The 13,546-nt window shown below is 36.5% G+C and overlaps 2 protein-coding genes across 13 annotated transcripts in view; one reads left to right on the plus strand and one right to left on the minus strand.

Annotated features, from left to right (window-relative positions):
• Positions 1-3: 3 nt before the first annotated feature.
• Positions 4-5,256, minus strand: LOC109048971 (peptidyl-prolyl cis-trans isomerase D-like). The gene is made up of 10 exons (XM_042738164.1): positions 5,078-5,256; positions 4,194-4,334; positions 3,718-3,824; positions 3,115-3,303; positions 2,625-2,747; positions 2,146-2,252; positions 1,702-1,846; positions 1,316-1,402; positions 593-635; positions 4-487 (listed from the first exon to the last, which is right to left on the minus strand). The coding sequence occupies exons 1-10, from the start codon at positions 5,160-5,162 to the stop codon at positions 399-401; spliced, it is 1,116 nt and encodes a 371-aa protein (XP_042594098.1). The 5' UTR covers positions 5,163-5,256; the 3' UTR covers positions 4-398.
• Positions 5,257-8,169: 2,913 nt separating this feature from the next.
• LOC109072264 (rap guanine nucleotide exchange factor 2-like) overlaps positions 8,170-13,546 on the plus strand; it is a 106,717-nt gene continuing 101,340 nt past the window's right edge. For 6 of the 12 annotated variants that reach the window (XM_042738165.1, XM_042738172.1, XM_042738166.1 and 3 more), the window contains exon 1: positions 8,171-8,785. In XM_042738165.1, coding sequence (XP_042594099.1) covers positions 8,717-8,785 — 69 coding nt within the window. In that variant the 5' untranslated portion in view covers positions 8,171-8,716. Of the gene's footprint in view, positions 8,786-13,546 lie in introns of all 12 variants that reach the window. The other 6 variants (XM_042738178.1, XM_042738180.1, XM_042738173.1 and 3 more) reach the window with 2 other exon arrangements.

Below are 13,546 nucleotides of genomic sequence, written 5' to 3' on the forward strand. Positions count from 1 at the left end.
AAATCCCTGAAAATATCAATTGCTTTATTTCACACAACTGACAGGACTGAATCTCATTTCATCAAAAGAAAAAAAAAAAGTTTGCTGCTTTTTATTTTAGCCACTATTTGATAAATGAACCCAGAAACAAACAATATGATTTGCCTATTCTTTCTTTAACAGTAATCAATACAAGACATCTTTAGATCAGCTTACCAAAAATGCACAAACTTTTTTCATTCACTCACAGACCAATCGTTTTATAACACCGTAGACAAAACAAAATTTCCTTCCAAACTGGACTTTTCATATTTATCCTAAATGAAAGACTCCAAGGCCTTTCCCCCCCAGTGTTACACTAAAACACTAAGACACAAGTGCAGGTAGGTCGGTGTGGAGTGAGGTCACTGCAGTTTCTGTTACGCAAACATTTTGGCATAAATCTTCTTTTCTTTCTCTTTCTCTTCCTTCACTTGCTGCTTCACTTTCACCATTTCATTTCCAATCGCTGAAACCAGAGAAAGGAAAATGTAAAAAAAAGAAAAAATGATAAATTCACAAATCATAAAAGATTTTTCAAACCAAATTCAGAATTTATAAAGCGCTGTTTAACCTTTGTCATCTGGTGCAATCTCCTGTGCTTTCTTCAGATCAATCTGCAGTTTAAAAACAGAAAAGATGAGTGCTCTTAAGAAATAAATCATGTAAATTGGAGCAAATTTCTTTTTTTGTAAGACTGATTCATTTAAACTTCTAACATCTATTTTTGTTCTACATTCAGTAATTGGGATGATCCTCTCTGCTCAAGAGCAAAGCCCTCACACCTACAGAATATGCAGTTTATTAATGAATTAAGCAGTTTTCCTGAATAACAAATCCTGTTAACTAGTTCTAAATTAAACTGTCAAGGTTTATTCATAATGCATCCTTTTTTCAAGCCTGAAAGTGCCAAACCAGTTTCAATCTGCACAGTAAGAAAAAATACCAGTACATCCTTCATAACTTTTTCTCCTTCTGTTCTCCATGGAAGAAATAAAGTCATACAGGTTTGGAAAGACATGAGGGTGAGTAAATGATGCCAGAATTTCATTGTTTTCTTTGAGGCATTTAGTGCAATGGTCTCAGACTATTTGTGGCTGAATTACAAATGTTGAATCAAAATACTGATTTAGAGTGAAACCAAAAATTTTAAAAAAAACTGTGAGCAACTGTTTTGGTAGTTTTCAGATATCTGAGGCCTCAGGTGGGTTGCTCGGTTCGTTCGACTAAAAAAAGTTTGGGAACCACTGATTTAGAGTGAAATGAATGTGTATTTCTGTCCATGTAGTGTTGGTACCATGGCCTTGTTGAATTCTTTAAGTCCCTGCCAGGCCTGAGCTCTCCTGAACAACGCTTTAGTGTTTGCCTGGTTAAGCTCCAGAGCCTGAGAAAAAACAAAACAAAAATATAATACATGAAACATTATAATCACCCCACAAACAAGGAGAAAATACACTTTTACAGGCCATTTCAAGAAATCTGAATCCATTTCAACTGTTCCCTAAATAGAGAGACAGTGTGTCTGGTGATCTATAAATGGTAGCGTCTGTGACAAGGTTATTCCAAGAGCGGTGAATAGCGGAGGTACGTCATTATAAAATATCAAGGCCCTTTGCTTCTTGTATCCTGTAACCCAGATGCAACTGGACACCATTCAGTCGGCTCAATGTCAGAAGCTGTTACCTCATCACAGCTCTCAATAGCTTCCTGCCAGAGTTTCAGTTTGAGTTTGCAGGCAGCTGTGTTGAGAATGCAGCTCAGGGCCGTGGGCTCCAGCTTTTTTTGAGCACTATCATCGTCTAAGATGTTGCCGCAAGTCTCTAGATACCTGTGGACCAGAACAACCTTTGCTGGGTTATAGTGATGCATACAGACATGTTGCAGTCACAGTGTTGTCCAACAACGCTCACTTTAGATTACACAGTTAGAAATCTTGCATATCAAACAGGTGCTTAAGGAAAAGTCATCATGACATAAGGCATTATTGAGGAAAGAAACCTCAGCTATAACAGCGTGGTTAAAAATGTCTGACAAATTGAAATCAAGTGTGAAAAGCTGTCTCCTTTATGTCACGGTGCAAGCGTAATGCAATAATGGGGCTTAATGGCAGACTAGACAAGTGTTTACCTGAGAGCTTTTGAATATTTCTTGATGGCCGACTGCCAGTTCTGAGCCTTGAAGAAGTTATTCCCGATGTTTTTCACATCCTCTGCCACAGACAAGACTTTGTTTGTCTAAAAAGAGAATTTCGAATAAAGTGTTGATTAGATTTTTTTCTTTTTTTCTATTTTTAGCATGTAAATCACATTCCAGCTATCATATTATATAATACACTGCAATATGTTATATATTGTGGCAGACTGTAATTCATTGATCTATCGATATACATTCTATATATACAGTATACGCACACACACACTATATTATATTTATACTCCAAAACCACTGCCGTAATATAAGTTTCCTTATAAAGCTTAGGCTTTCCTTTTTCCTTCCTAGTGCATAAGTTCAAAATGAGTTTCTGAGTTAAAGTGATTCTGGATTTTATAGAGCAGGTGATATATAGTATAGTGTATATGCAAGTGAAGATGCAGAAATATAATGACATCTTTAAAGTCCACGTCAGAGTCCTCGGGGAAGTCCGGGTAAGTGTCTCCTGAGCCGTCATTCAGTGCGATGCCCCATTTATCACCTTCTTTATGTTCTCCACATTCAGCAATGATGCAGGGCTGAGAGAGAGAGAGATTATGGTTACAATCAGTCTAAATATTCAGTTGCTCACTGGAATAAGGAAAATACTTCATTGCCTTACTGGAGAGAAAGTTGGTCACACACACAATGTCTACTTTCAAAACATTAATTCCTCACACTTAGCTAGTTCACCTGTGCAGAACATGTGGCAGACTACATTTGCAGACGATTGAATCTTGATTAGGGTGACTAAATGACTGTGAAAGAAAGATCTCAGAAATAGCTGTCCTTCAGGACCAGTTAAGATCTCTGTCGCTTTATAGCTCCAAGCATGAAAGCAGTTGTCACAATGCCATGATGCATTTAAGAAGTAAAAGATGTTTGCGTGTTTTTTAACATGGTCACCTTCACAGGATTGTCGTCCTTTGTTTCCATCCCCTCCAGCATCTTCACCACCCCCACTCCCTTCAGCACCTGGCCAAAGACGACATGTTTGCCGTCCAGGTGCGGTGTGGGAACCGTGGTTATAAAGAACTGTGAGCCATTCGTGTTGGGGCCGGCATTCGCCATGCTGAGCAGCCCCTCTTTGTCGTGCTGGGGGGGGGGAAGACCACCGGATTAATAAAGCACCACTTCATATGACAAGAAAAACAGGAGCTTTATCTGCGCAGATCATTTTTTCCTCAGAGCAGACACCAGGAAATGATCGGATGCCTCAGGGAGATAGATCAAGTGCTGTATTTATCTCATAGCAATAACACAGACTTGATTAATTAAAGGAAAAATTCACAAAAAAAAAAAAAAAAAAATGAAAGTTTGTCAGGGAATATGTGCATTATTAAACCAGGTTTGACATATGTTGGGGAGGGGTGGTGTGACCAGAATCTTATCATGATTTCTACAATTTTCAAGAGAATCGTTAATTACTTTTGTGTTACAGGATTGGAACAAAATGTCATCTTATTTTTTGGGTGAAATACCCTTTATAGCAAAGCAGCTCTGTGGTACCTTGTAGTGAAAGTTTTCATCCTCAAACTTGTCCCCATAGATGCTCTCTCCACCGGTTCCATTCTGATTAGAAAAATCTCCACCCTGGACCATAAATTTCTTGATGACTGAGGGGTACAAAAATAAATACATATGATTACATACGAATGATTACTGAATAAGATTTTATAGGAAAATGTTTTATCATCATGTCATGTGCCAATTGTTATAGTTTTAAATGATTATACTTGATATATACGTGTCTAAATAAAAAAATTATAATAATTTACTTTTACAAATTATACCAGCAAGCATGAAGTTTAGAGCTTGGCATTAACGTGGGAAAGAGAGTATATATTATATAGTAATTTCCATAAATTTCCCAGGCCTAGAAATGACAATTGCCTGATTTCTCCAGGTTTTTCCATGATTGTGTGAACCTTGCGCATTAGATCATTAAATGCGTCTCCATGGAATCGGGAGGTCAGGACACTCACTGCGGTGGAATGGACAGCCCTTGAAGTGCAGCGGTTTTCCGGTGCTTTTACCGATCCCTTTCTCTCCGGTACAAAGAGCACGGAAATTCTCTGCCGTCTTAGGGACCACATCAGCAAAGAGCTCAAACACTATACGGCCAACTGCAAAGAGATAAAAAAAACAGCAGAAATTAATCAGCAGATTGTTTCACTGATCTTTAATTATGCATGAGATATTACATATCTTTACTGATGTACTTTAACATTTTATTTCAATCTCTATGTCCTTTTTTCTACATGTGATATGCCAATCTGACCATATTGAATCTGCTTTACATAATAAAATCTTAAAATCTACTGTTTAATTTCCAAATGAGTTACTGTAACAATATAATACAAAAACTGCAAAACAAACATATATACACATATTTAATGCAATATTGCTGAAACGTGAAATGCAGTAACACCTGTAATATTTCACACAGTAACACCTGTAATATTTCTCATGTTAAAAATTCACCTCATATATATATATATTTGTATGGAATATTGCTGAAACGTGAAATGCAGTAACACCTGTAATATTTCTCATGTTAAAAACTCACCTCTATGTACACTCAGCTATAATAAAGTAAACTATAAGATTTCAATCTTAAAGAATGTGACATTAATATTTTAAACCATTTGAAGGGGACATAAAGTGTACTGCACAACATTGACTCGTAAACAGTACAACAAACACTCAGTGCCAAATGTACACTGATTTTCTAAACAGCAGAATTTGTGGTTGAGCTCAGTGCATCTATTTCTGTCCGTCTTTCTTCTGTGCTGTTACAAGCATGTGGCAGAACACAGCAGCGTGCAGTCGTTCAGCTTCTTTCAAAAGAAAAATAAAAGATCCTGACCTCTTTCGCCACCGATATCTACGTCAAAGAACACCCGAGGGTTGTCTGCGTTTCCAGGCTTGGCTACAGGAGTTGGGTTTGACATTTTGATTTTGATAAGGGAAATGCTTCAAGTCTGAATGGACGAGTCACTGGAATATTCTGTGAAAGGAAAGCGCTAGTAAAGTTGTAACTGAAGCATCCGTGAGCGTGTAGCGCCCTCCACTGCTCTGGAGTCTAGTGCACGGATTAACTGACCGGATCACTTATAAACCTCTTTTAGCTGCAAGATTATTGCTTTCTAGTTCCTGCCGTCTGTCTGAATTTACAGTGACCCTTGTTAAGAGGATTTGATCTCTATGTTATTGAGACTTTACGAGCTCCTGACAATTTAAACCACAGATATGAGGTAAACAGCAAAGTGAATGAAGAAAGCTGCTTTGTTTCTGTACTTTTCCCCTAAAGTTTGCATTCATTTGGGACTAAATATTCTGTATGATACCCACAAATATAATAACTGAATGTATTAAAACCCTCTTTTTTTCCAGTTGACAACATGGAGGCAAATGAACCAAGAAATAAACAGTACAGCAAAAAAAGATGCATTTAATGTGGGTTCATAAGAGTTGACAAAATGATAATAAATTGCTTAATGATCATAAACCACCATACAAGAATCAGTCCGTTTATAGGCCTCATGTCATATATCAGTGCTGATACATATCTGTGAAAAAGTAATACCGTCTGGTTGTGCTTTCTCAATATGCATTGACTGTTTTTACTCCAGAAGAACAATGAGAGAAAGCTGAGTGAAGTGCTTCAAGATTACACACTGATCAAACACTGAATTCCAGTTTACTCTGGGTTCAGAGTGTGTATCATTTGTTTATATCTCACCTGGTTAAGCGGGAACTGTTTGTTGTTGTCCTCGCTGTAGGTATCATATGCACTGAGGTTCAAGCAAGCCTCCCGCGGGTCGGTTGCTTGTGCTGAAACTGGGACTGATTCTGCCTGTGTGCAGAGTGTTGAATTATTGATCACTACAGGAGAAAAGCTTCCTCTCCATCCACTCTACCCATTTCCTGCCAGTGAAACCCATCACCATCAAGAGTAACAGGGGAGCTGGAGGTAATCTAACCCTTCCCTCCCTGGTTATAGCTCACCATGGGCTGTGAGTCTCTTCATCCTGCATGGCTGATTGAAATCTGTCAAGCTGATACAAAAGGAAAAAAGAAGTATTTCATAATTCAGACACATACAATACGGCAATACAATCATAGTCAATACAAAATACAAAATACAAAAAAAACAAAAAAAACTAAAGAAATACATGTTAAACAAAAACTGATCCTAGAAAAGACACTTAGATACATATGACGTTCATATTGTTTAGATTTATTTGATTACAAAATACAGTGAAATATTGTAATATTGTGAAATATTATTACAGTTTAAAACAACTGTTTTCTATTTTCATATTTTTTAAATTGCTATTTATTCCTGTGATGGCACAGCTGAATTTTGTCACATGCAGAGCATTTTTGTCACATTTCGTAATCAGATTCCAAAAACTACTAGTGACTACAGTTACTTTTTTATTGATTACATGATTACATATTATTCACATAAGAGCACTAATTTATTCGTAATTTATTGTTACTCCCCAATTCCTCTTTTTCCTCTTTTAAATGTTCCTTTCTCAAATAACCTACACATGACATGAGGGTAAACAGATAAAATATTTCATATTTTAGTAAGTTTTCTAACTGATTGATATTGTTTTAAAAATATTTATTTTAATTTGAAAATTTTTATGATTTAATTAATTATGAGTTTTTCTCCCCTGAAGTTCCTTTACGAACCCCAGTTTGGGAAACCTTGGTATAATTTCATGTTTAATGCACTTCATGTTGTTTATAAAAATGAATGACATTTTTACATTTTCTTTCTCTTTGTATTTTCTATCTATATGTTACAAGATTTAAATCAATGTGATAAACGAGTTAGGTCAAAAGTAATCTAAAAATGATCAAAAAGTAGTCTGATTATTACTTAAAAGGTGTAATGTAACGGGTTACTAACTAAAATTTGTATCATGTAATTTGTAATCAGTTACGGATTACAGTTTGTAAGTAATCTACCCAGCCCTGGTCACATGATCCTTTAGAAATTACTCTAATATGCTGATTTGCTGCTCAAGGAATTCACAGTATATTTAAATTATAGTGTCTAAATCTATAAGCAAACAACAACAACAACAAAAATAAATAAATAAATAAAATACACATAAATAAATAAATGCACACATAAATAAAAAGCACAAATAAATAAATAAATGGGTTTGATTCTTAGGGAATGCATTCGCTGATAAAATGTAACTGACAATAAAAGTTGCTTTGGTTAACAGCATCTAATGCAGAAATGTAATGTAAGATTTGATGTTAACTGTTCATAAATGCAAAGACAATGTTTGTAGAGGGAAACTACTTCTCAAAGTCGTTAAACCGGTTTGCTATTGTTGATATAAAAATAAGGCTTTACTCGAGTCTCAGATAACTGATTTCCATCATCATGGAAGTGTCATATTGTAAGGTTTATTTACTGATAACACAAACAAACATACATACAAAAAAATTATATATATATATATATATATATATATATATATATATATATATATATATATATATATATATATATATATATATATATATATATATAAAGTGCATGACCACAGCTGTTTAATTCCAGTTCCCCTCTGTGTAAAACCAGCCACAGTACAGAGAAAGCTACCATATTTGGCACGTATAGCTAATATGAAAAGGCTCTGTTATGAGTTATATTATGACGATTACCTTGGGAAAACACAAAGCTGAATTTTGAATAAGTAACAGATGGATTTACATGATACAACTGCAAATGTATTATAGCAAAACTAAAGTAAAAAGAAATATACATTTAAATTTTTGGATTATCATTGTCTTTCCCCATATCTGCCAGAAAATGTGTGTATTATTATGGTGTATGACTGAAAGCGTGCACTACCGTCTTCAGCCAGTAGATGGAGACAAGCACTATGTGTTGTGGGTAGGTTGTTCTGTGGGCGCATTATTGTGCTGAATGGACTCGCCCATGAAACCTCTTGAGGCGGTCGGTCACCATGGTGGTGGCTTACAACAGCGAGCCCAGACGGCAGACCATCCGTCGCGTTTAGACGCTTAAACACTATTTATAAATGCTGCCTTTGACCCTCCGCTGCTTTGCAAATGGCTTAAAATGGACAATCACCCAACGCATGGATTGCACATTGTTTTAAAATGGAAAACTGAAGAAGATAGAATAACGAACAGGAGACAAACGGAATGCTGAAAAATGCACTCGTCTGCGTAAAACACAGACGTACCGCTTGCCTGCAAAACCCTTTCATTAACAAAGAATCGCCTGTCAAGTCACAGCTGAAGCTTCAGCGGCTGGAATAGGAAAAGCAGACTGTCTGGTTTTGTAAGATTGGGACGAGGGACAGTAAGAGAGCTCCTGGCTTAGGCTGTGGCCTGGGGACAGGCTCTCCTCTGCAGTTGCTGCTATATAAAAACGTTTTTGAACCACTAAAAAGCTACTTGTGAGATTCGCTTTGGATTGTTTGACTTCACTTCACAAACCATGGCGTCCTATGTGGATAACAGTTTTCGGCAGGCGGTGATGGTGAATCCTTCAGACAGGACGCAACAGGTCAGAAGACAGTCTTTTGAATCATTTATTATGTGCACTGGGTTGCTGTTAAATGTTACAGTATGCTGCGTTACTGCTGTTACTAGTATCACGTGCATGCTGTGCTGTTGACAGTGCAAGGGTTTTTTAAGTTTGTATAGCTTTGGATAAGCAGTGCAATGAAATAAAATGGCATGCATTAATACGCATATATGTATAGAATTGTCCCCAATTAGCTTCTAATGCAGGCACGTGTATTTTCTTTTCACTGTTTTTGCAGTCTATTACATAAACATGAAGCAAACGTTTGTAAACTACGTTTTTCACTGCTACACAAAGCCTTGTCAGCTCGACTTTGCGTCGGAAACAGTTTTACAGTACATAAAGCAGTGCTACTGTGTGACGTGATCCAGAACTGACTTTTAGTTATAGGTTTTAAGTGCAAACTATTGTTCTATTATGCTTTGAAAGGCGTTGCGATGACATTTTGCCTGCTTGGTAGTCTCCACCCTTTTACGTGGCTCAGCCGGCGACCGAAAAGCTGCAGGCTATTATACGTTTTCTGCAGGGATGACGATATATATAAAAGTCGAAATGTATTTGAAGTTCAGTTTGTGTTATTTTTTTCCCTTGAAGTGTTTGTATTGCCTGTGAGGATTTGGAGAAACTACGGAAAATAATCGATACTAACGAGTCGTGCACTTAAAGTGACAGGCTGCTTTGTCAGACATAAAAAAAGCCATTGATTCTTCTACTGCACATCTGGTTAATTAGATTTTGCCCTCTGCTTTATCTTAGGTTACAATAATTCGCAACAATTGTGTTGTTGTTTTTTTATTTATTTATTTTTTTTTTGGCTGAAAATCACCGAAGACGATACATTTTTAAGGGCATTTGAGGTCATTGTTATCATAAAGTGGACATGAATTATTCATGTTTTGTTCGTGAACGAATCGGGGTTTGAATGAATCATAAAATAAACGACTCTCCGATTCTCGTGGCGGCACCAAATGAAGAAAAAAAAATATTTTGCTAAGTAAATGAACATCACAAATGAATGAACAGAAATGCACAACTAATATTTTGGCGGTGCTTACAAAAAATGTATGTTGCTGGATTTGGATTCATTCAAATATTGTGAGTTCGCTTACAAAAAAGAATCTTTCACTTATATGTAAAGCAGTGTTAAATGGCCATTTTTGCACATTGTAACAGTGTACATTCTGTTCATTGTTTCAGAAAACGTCAATTTTTATTTTGTATGGTCATCAGTCATTTGTATGCATTCTCGTTCACAAGCAATATTTCTGATTCGTTCATCACGTTCAGGTAACGTTCATATGTAGCTCACAAACAAAACCATTAAACGACAAAACAATTAAATTCTTCACAGCCCACACAGCAATGCTATAGGCTCTTGCTATAGTCAGTTTTTGAAAGAAGAAAGCAATCACATGTTCAGAGAACGAAAAAATGAGTCAGTGCATGGAAAGTGAACAATGGTTTGTACACTTTAAAGATTCGTTCACAAACTAAATAGCCTACCACTAGTCAATACTAATTAAATAATGTGTCGGGCACTTGAGGTGAGAGCTGTCAGACAGAAAATAAGCGATACGATTCTTCTGTTCTCTGGCTAATTTGATTTAGCCCCCGTTTTTCCACTTTTAATGGGTTACAAAGATTCTCCTACAGATTATGTGTGTTGAAAGTCTTTTCTGTCTCCTACAGATGATGTGTGAAAATAACCGAAGCAGCTCAGTGTATGAATCTTGAGTACGTTATCATACAATGGATATGAATAATAGCAAACCAGCCGGTCTGCTTCACATGTGCATGCTATTAATCACACAATGTTCCTGTTGTGTGGAAATAAACATGTTCGCTCATTAAGCCTTTTACATCATATTGAGCCCTAAGACGTAACAAACTGATTGTGAAAGAAATGTTTTAGTGCACTGGGGAACAATCAAATGTTCATGCATTGAGTTGTTTGTACCTGGATTTTAGCATTGCAGACAATGGAGGCACTTGAGGGTCAGTATGGTATTCATTAGCGAATGCAACTCTGTACAGCTGCATTTCCTAGAGATTACGTGATATCCCATGTCTGCTCCCATTGAGTGATGGAGCCTTATATCATCCCAGGTCACTTCAGAGTTGGCCTTTATTCAGTTATCCCAGTACTTTGGCCTGAGCGATCAGCATGTGTGCATGAGTTTGGGAATACTGACCCCTGAAACCAGAGCGCACCACACCTTAAGTTCACAATAGAATATAGCATGATGTAATCTCGGTCGGTTCATGTGGACTGAAAGGAGATGTTCCATGAAGTGGGCTTTAAGGCACCCTTCTAGTGTAAAGACTTCTTTTTAGGGAATGACGCAGGCTGTTCTAATGGAGCTTGAAGCTCATTACGGCTTAACGGCAACAACCTCAGCGCTTTGCATTAACTTGCTGATGGATGGTGTAGATCTTAATGGGACAAAATGTTCCCCAGTTGGAGTAGGCGATATGGGGGAATAGTAAAGGGTGTAGCTTCTACAGCTTTTAGGAAGCTATTTTCGGAGGCAGAAGGCATGTATGCAGAGGTCAAGGAGACTGTAAACAGACTGATGGGAGTTTGTTCTTTGACCTCTATGAGTCAGTAGATCAAAGTGCAGGAGGGCACATCTCTTATTGTTCCACAGACCCGCATATTGAGTATTCGGTAAATGAACAAGCTAAATACAACATCTGGCGACTGGCGTCAGAAGACTAAATTTGGCTGTAATTTTCTTTCTTTCTTTTTTTTTTTTGATGCCCACAAACATATGAGAAGCTGGTCAGCCTGGACTGATGGTTTCCTTCCAAGCAGCTTCCTTCCTTCCTTCCTTTCTTTAACAGTAAGAGGAAGTGCATCAGAGGGTTGTCTGAGCTTGACATAGCTTAAGAAATCCTTTTCCTTGTTTGCTAAAAAAAAAAAAAAAAAAAAAAAAAAAAATCTTCCCGCTCCAGTTCCTTTCTTTTTGTTCTTCACTAATGAAGCTTTGTTTACACACATATGCCAGTCAGTAAGCTGCAGGTGTTTTATGAATTCTTGTATAAGCAGAGGCATATGGGTCAATCTCTGTCAAACGATTGTCTAGAATGTTTTTTTTTTAATCAATCAATAAATTATATTTGACATAAAAGAAAAGCCTATTAAACACTTCTAATTACCACAATGCAAAAGTTATATATTATTTAATTATTTTATTATTAATGTGTTATTTAATCCATAATTCAGTATTATAGTGCTTTGATTTAATTATTTTGTTTTATTCTGAATTACAGTAATGGTAATGCTATGAAAATCACTACTGATAATATTGGAAATTACAAAAAAATAAATAAAAAATAATTAGCATATCTACAAAATATAATAGAATAACATCAATGATCCTAAAATTTTGGTTTTCAAGGTATGGTGTTATAAATGGTTGTTTTGGAGAGAAATGTGCCTTGAACATGTTTTACCAAAAGCATGAATCTTATAAAATGTTATAAAGAAAAAATAGTTAAACATGATTCAACATATTCAAAATCTGTAGACTGTTGTCTGGCCATTCTCACTGTCTAAACATGTTTTAGTAGTTAATGCTACCTTTTAAAAATACTGGCAGAAAGAACTGCTATTCTTATACCCTCAAGTCTTGATTTTGTCTGTTTCTGACTTTTGGCATAGCCGTTTTGTTCTTAGTCTTCTTGCCAAGTGAAGTCACATGTTATGAATAGGAGTCATTGCCTTGACAGAAGTAGTTGGACACATACTGTACATACACAAGCGTGCGTGAACAAAGAGTGGTTTCAGTGACATCTCCCATCTCAGTTTACACAGGAAGAATGAACTGGTCGGGTGGAGAACATAAACAAATGATGACAACTGTCACGTTAAAACCAGAGCGTGTGGCACGTCTTTCTTCTCCTTGGTTGTTGGCTTATGAGATATTATTCTTTGGTAGTGTATAGCCTGTAATGGCCCATCAAATGCTGGTTGTTGAAATGATTATAGAATTACATTGGTACCTTTAAGTCTTATTGGGCTATTTCCAGTATGTTGAGGTCATTTGACCTTTTGATTTCATGCCAAATGATGCTTGGCTTATGTTAAAGTTGGCCAGCCACTGGGTTCCTTTGTTTATTTAAAAGCAAAATATGAGGAATGCCTAATGGCTAAAGTGGGAATTTCACTAGGAATTGGAAGGCAAATGAAAGTGTTTTTTTTTTTTTTTTTTTTTTACTAGAACATACCAAATCCAGTTATTGCTGGACCAACCGCATTTGACTATGTGCGTACATTTTATTTTTGGTAGGAGAGTCTAATAAGTGCATCCAATGAAGTGGAATGCAATATTTGAATGCACCAGTGGCCATCACATGCTTAATTTAATAACAAACTTAAAAAATGCTCATCACAAGCTACAGTTGGTCACATTGCATTGTGTTTTACCTGTTGTGCACTAGCTTTCTGCCTTTTGGAAAAATCAATTTATAGCTTTCGATAATTCTTCTGCTGTTTAAAGGTAAGAGGACCATTTGCTTATGCTTCTGAGATTTTGCAGAGAAATGGACTGTTTGTAAAATATTGATAAGATGTGTGGTAAAACTACACCTGCTTGTGTAGTTACTTTTGTTCTGTCCGTATCATTTTGCTTTCCAACTAGGGAGGGGAAATGGAGAAATCTAACAGTTCTGATTCTGTTTAATGCTTCTGATTGCTTATCGGTTCCATTAACAGTATTGCTTTATTTCCAGCTGGAC

This window comes from Cyprinus carpio, chromosome B14 (genome assembly GCF_018340385.1).
Source record: "Cyprinus carpio isolate SPL01 chromosome B14, ASM1834038v1, whole genome shotgun sequence".
NCBI lineage: Eukaryota > Metazoa > Chordata > Actinopteri > Cypriniformes > Cyprinidae > Cyprinus > Cyprinus carpio.

Bases quoted from the DNA above. Each gene is read 5' to 3' on its own strand.
- LOC109048971 (XM_042738164.1), bottom strand. From the start codon at position 5,162: ATGTCAAACCCAACTCCTGTAGCCAAGCCTGGAAACGCAGACAACCCT. The intron at 1,403-1,701 runs GTAACAGCTTCT...GTTTTTTCTCAG, and splicing joins CTATTGAGAGCTGTGATGAG to GCTCTGGAGCTTAACCAGGC. The intron at 488-592 runs GTTAAACAGCGC...CTCTGGTTTCAG, and splicing joins GATTGCACCAGATGACAAAG to CGATTGGAAATGAAATGGTG.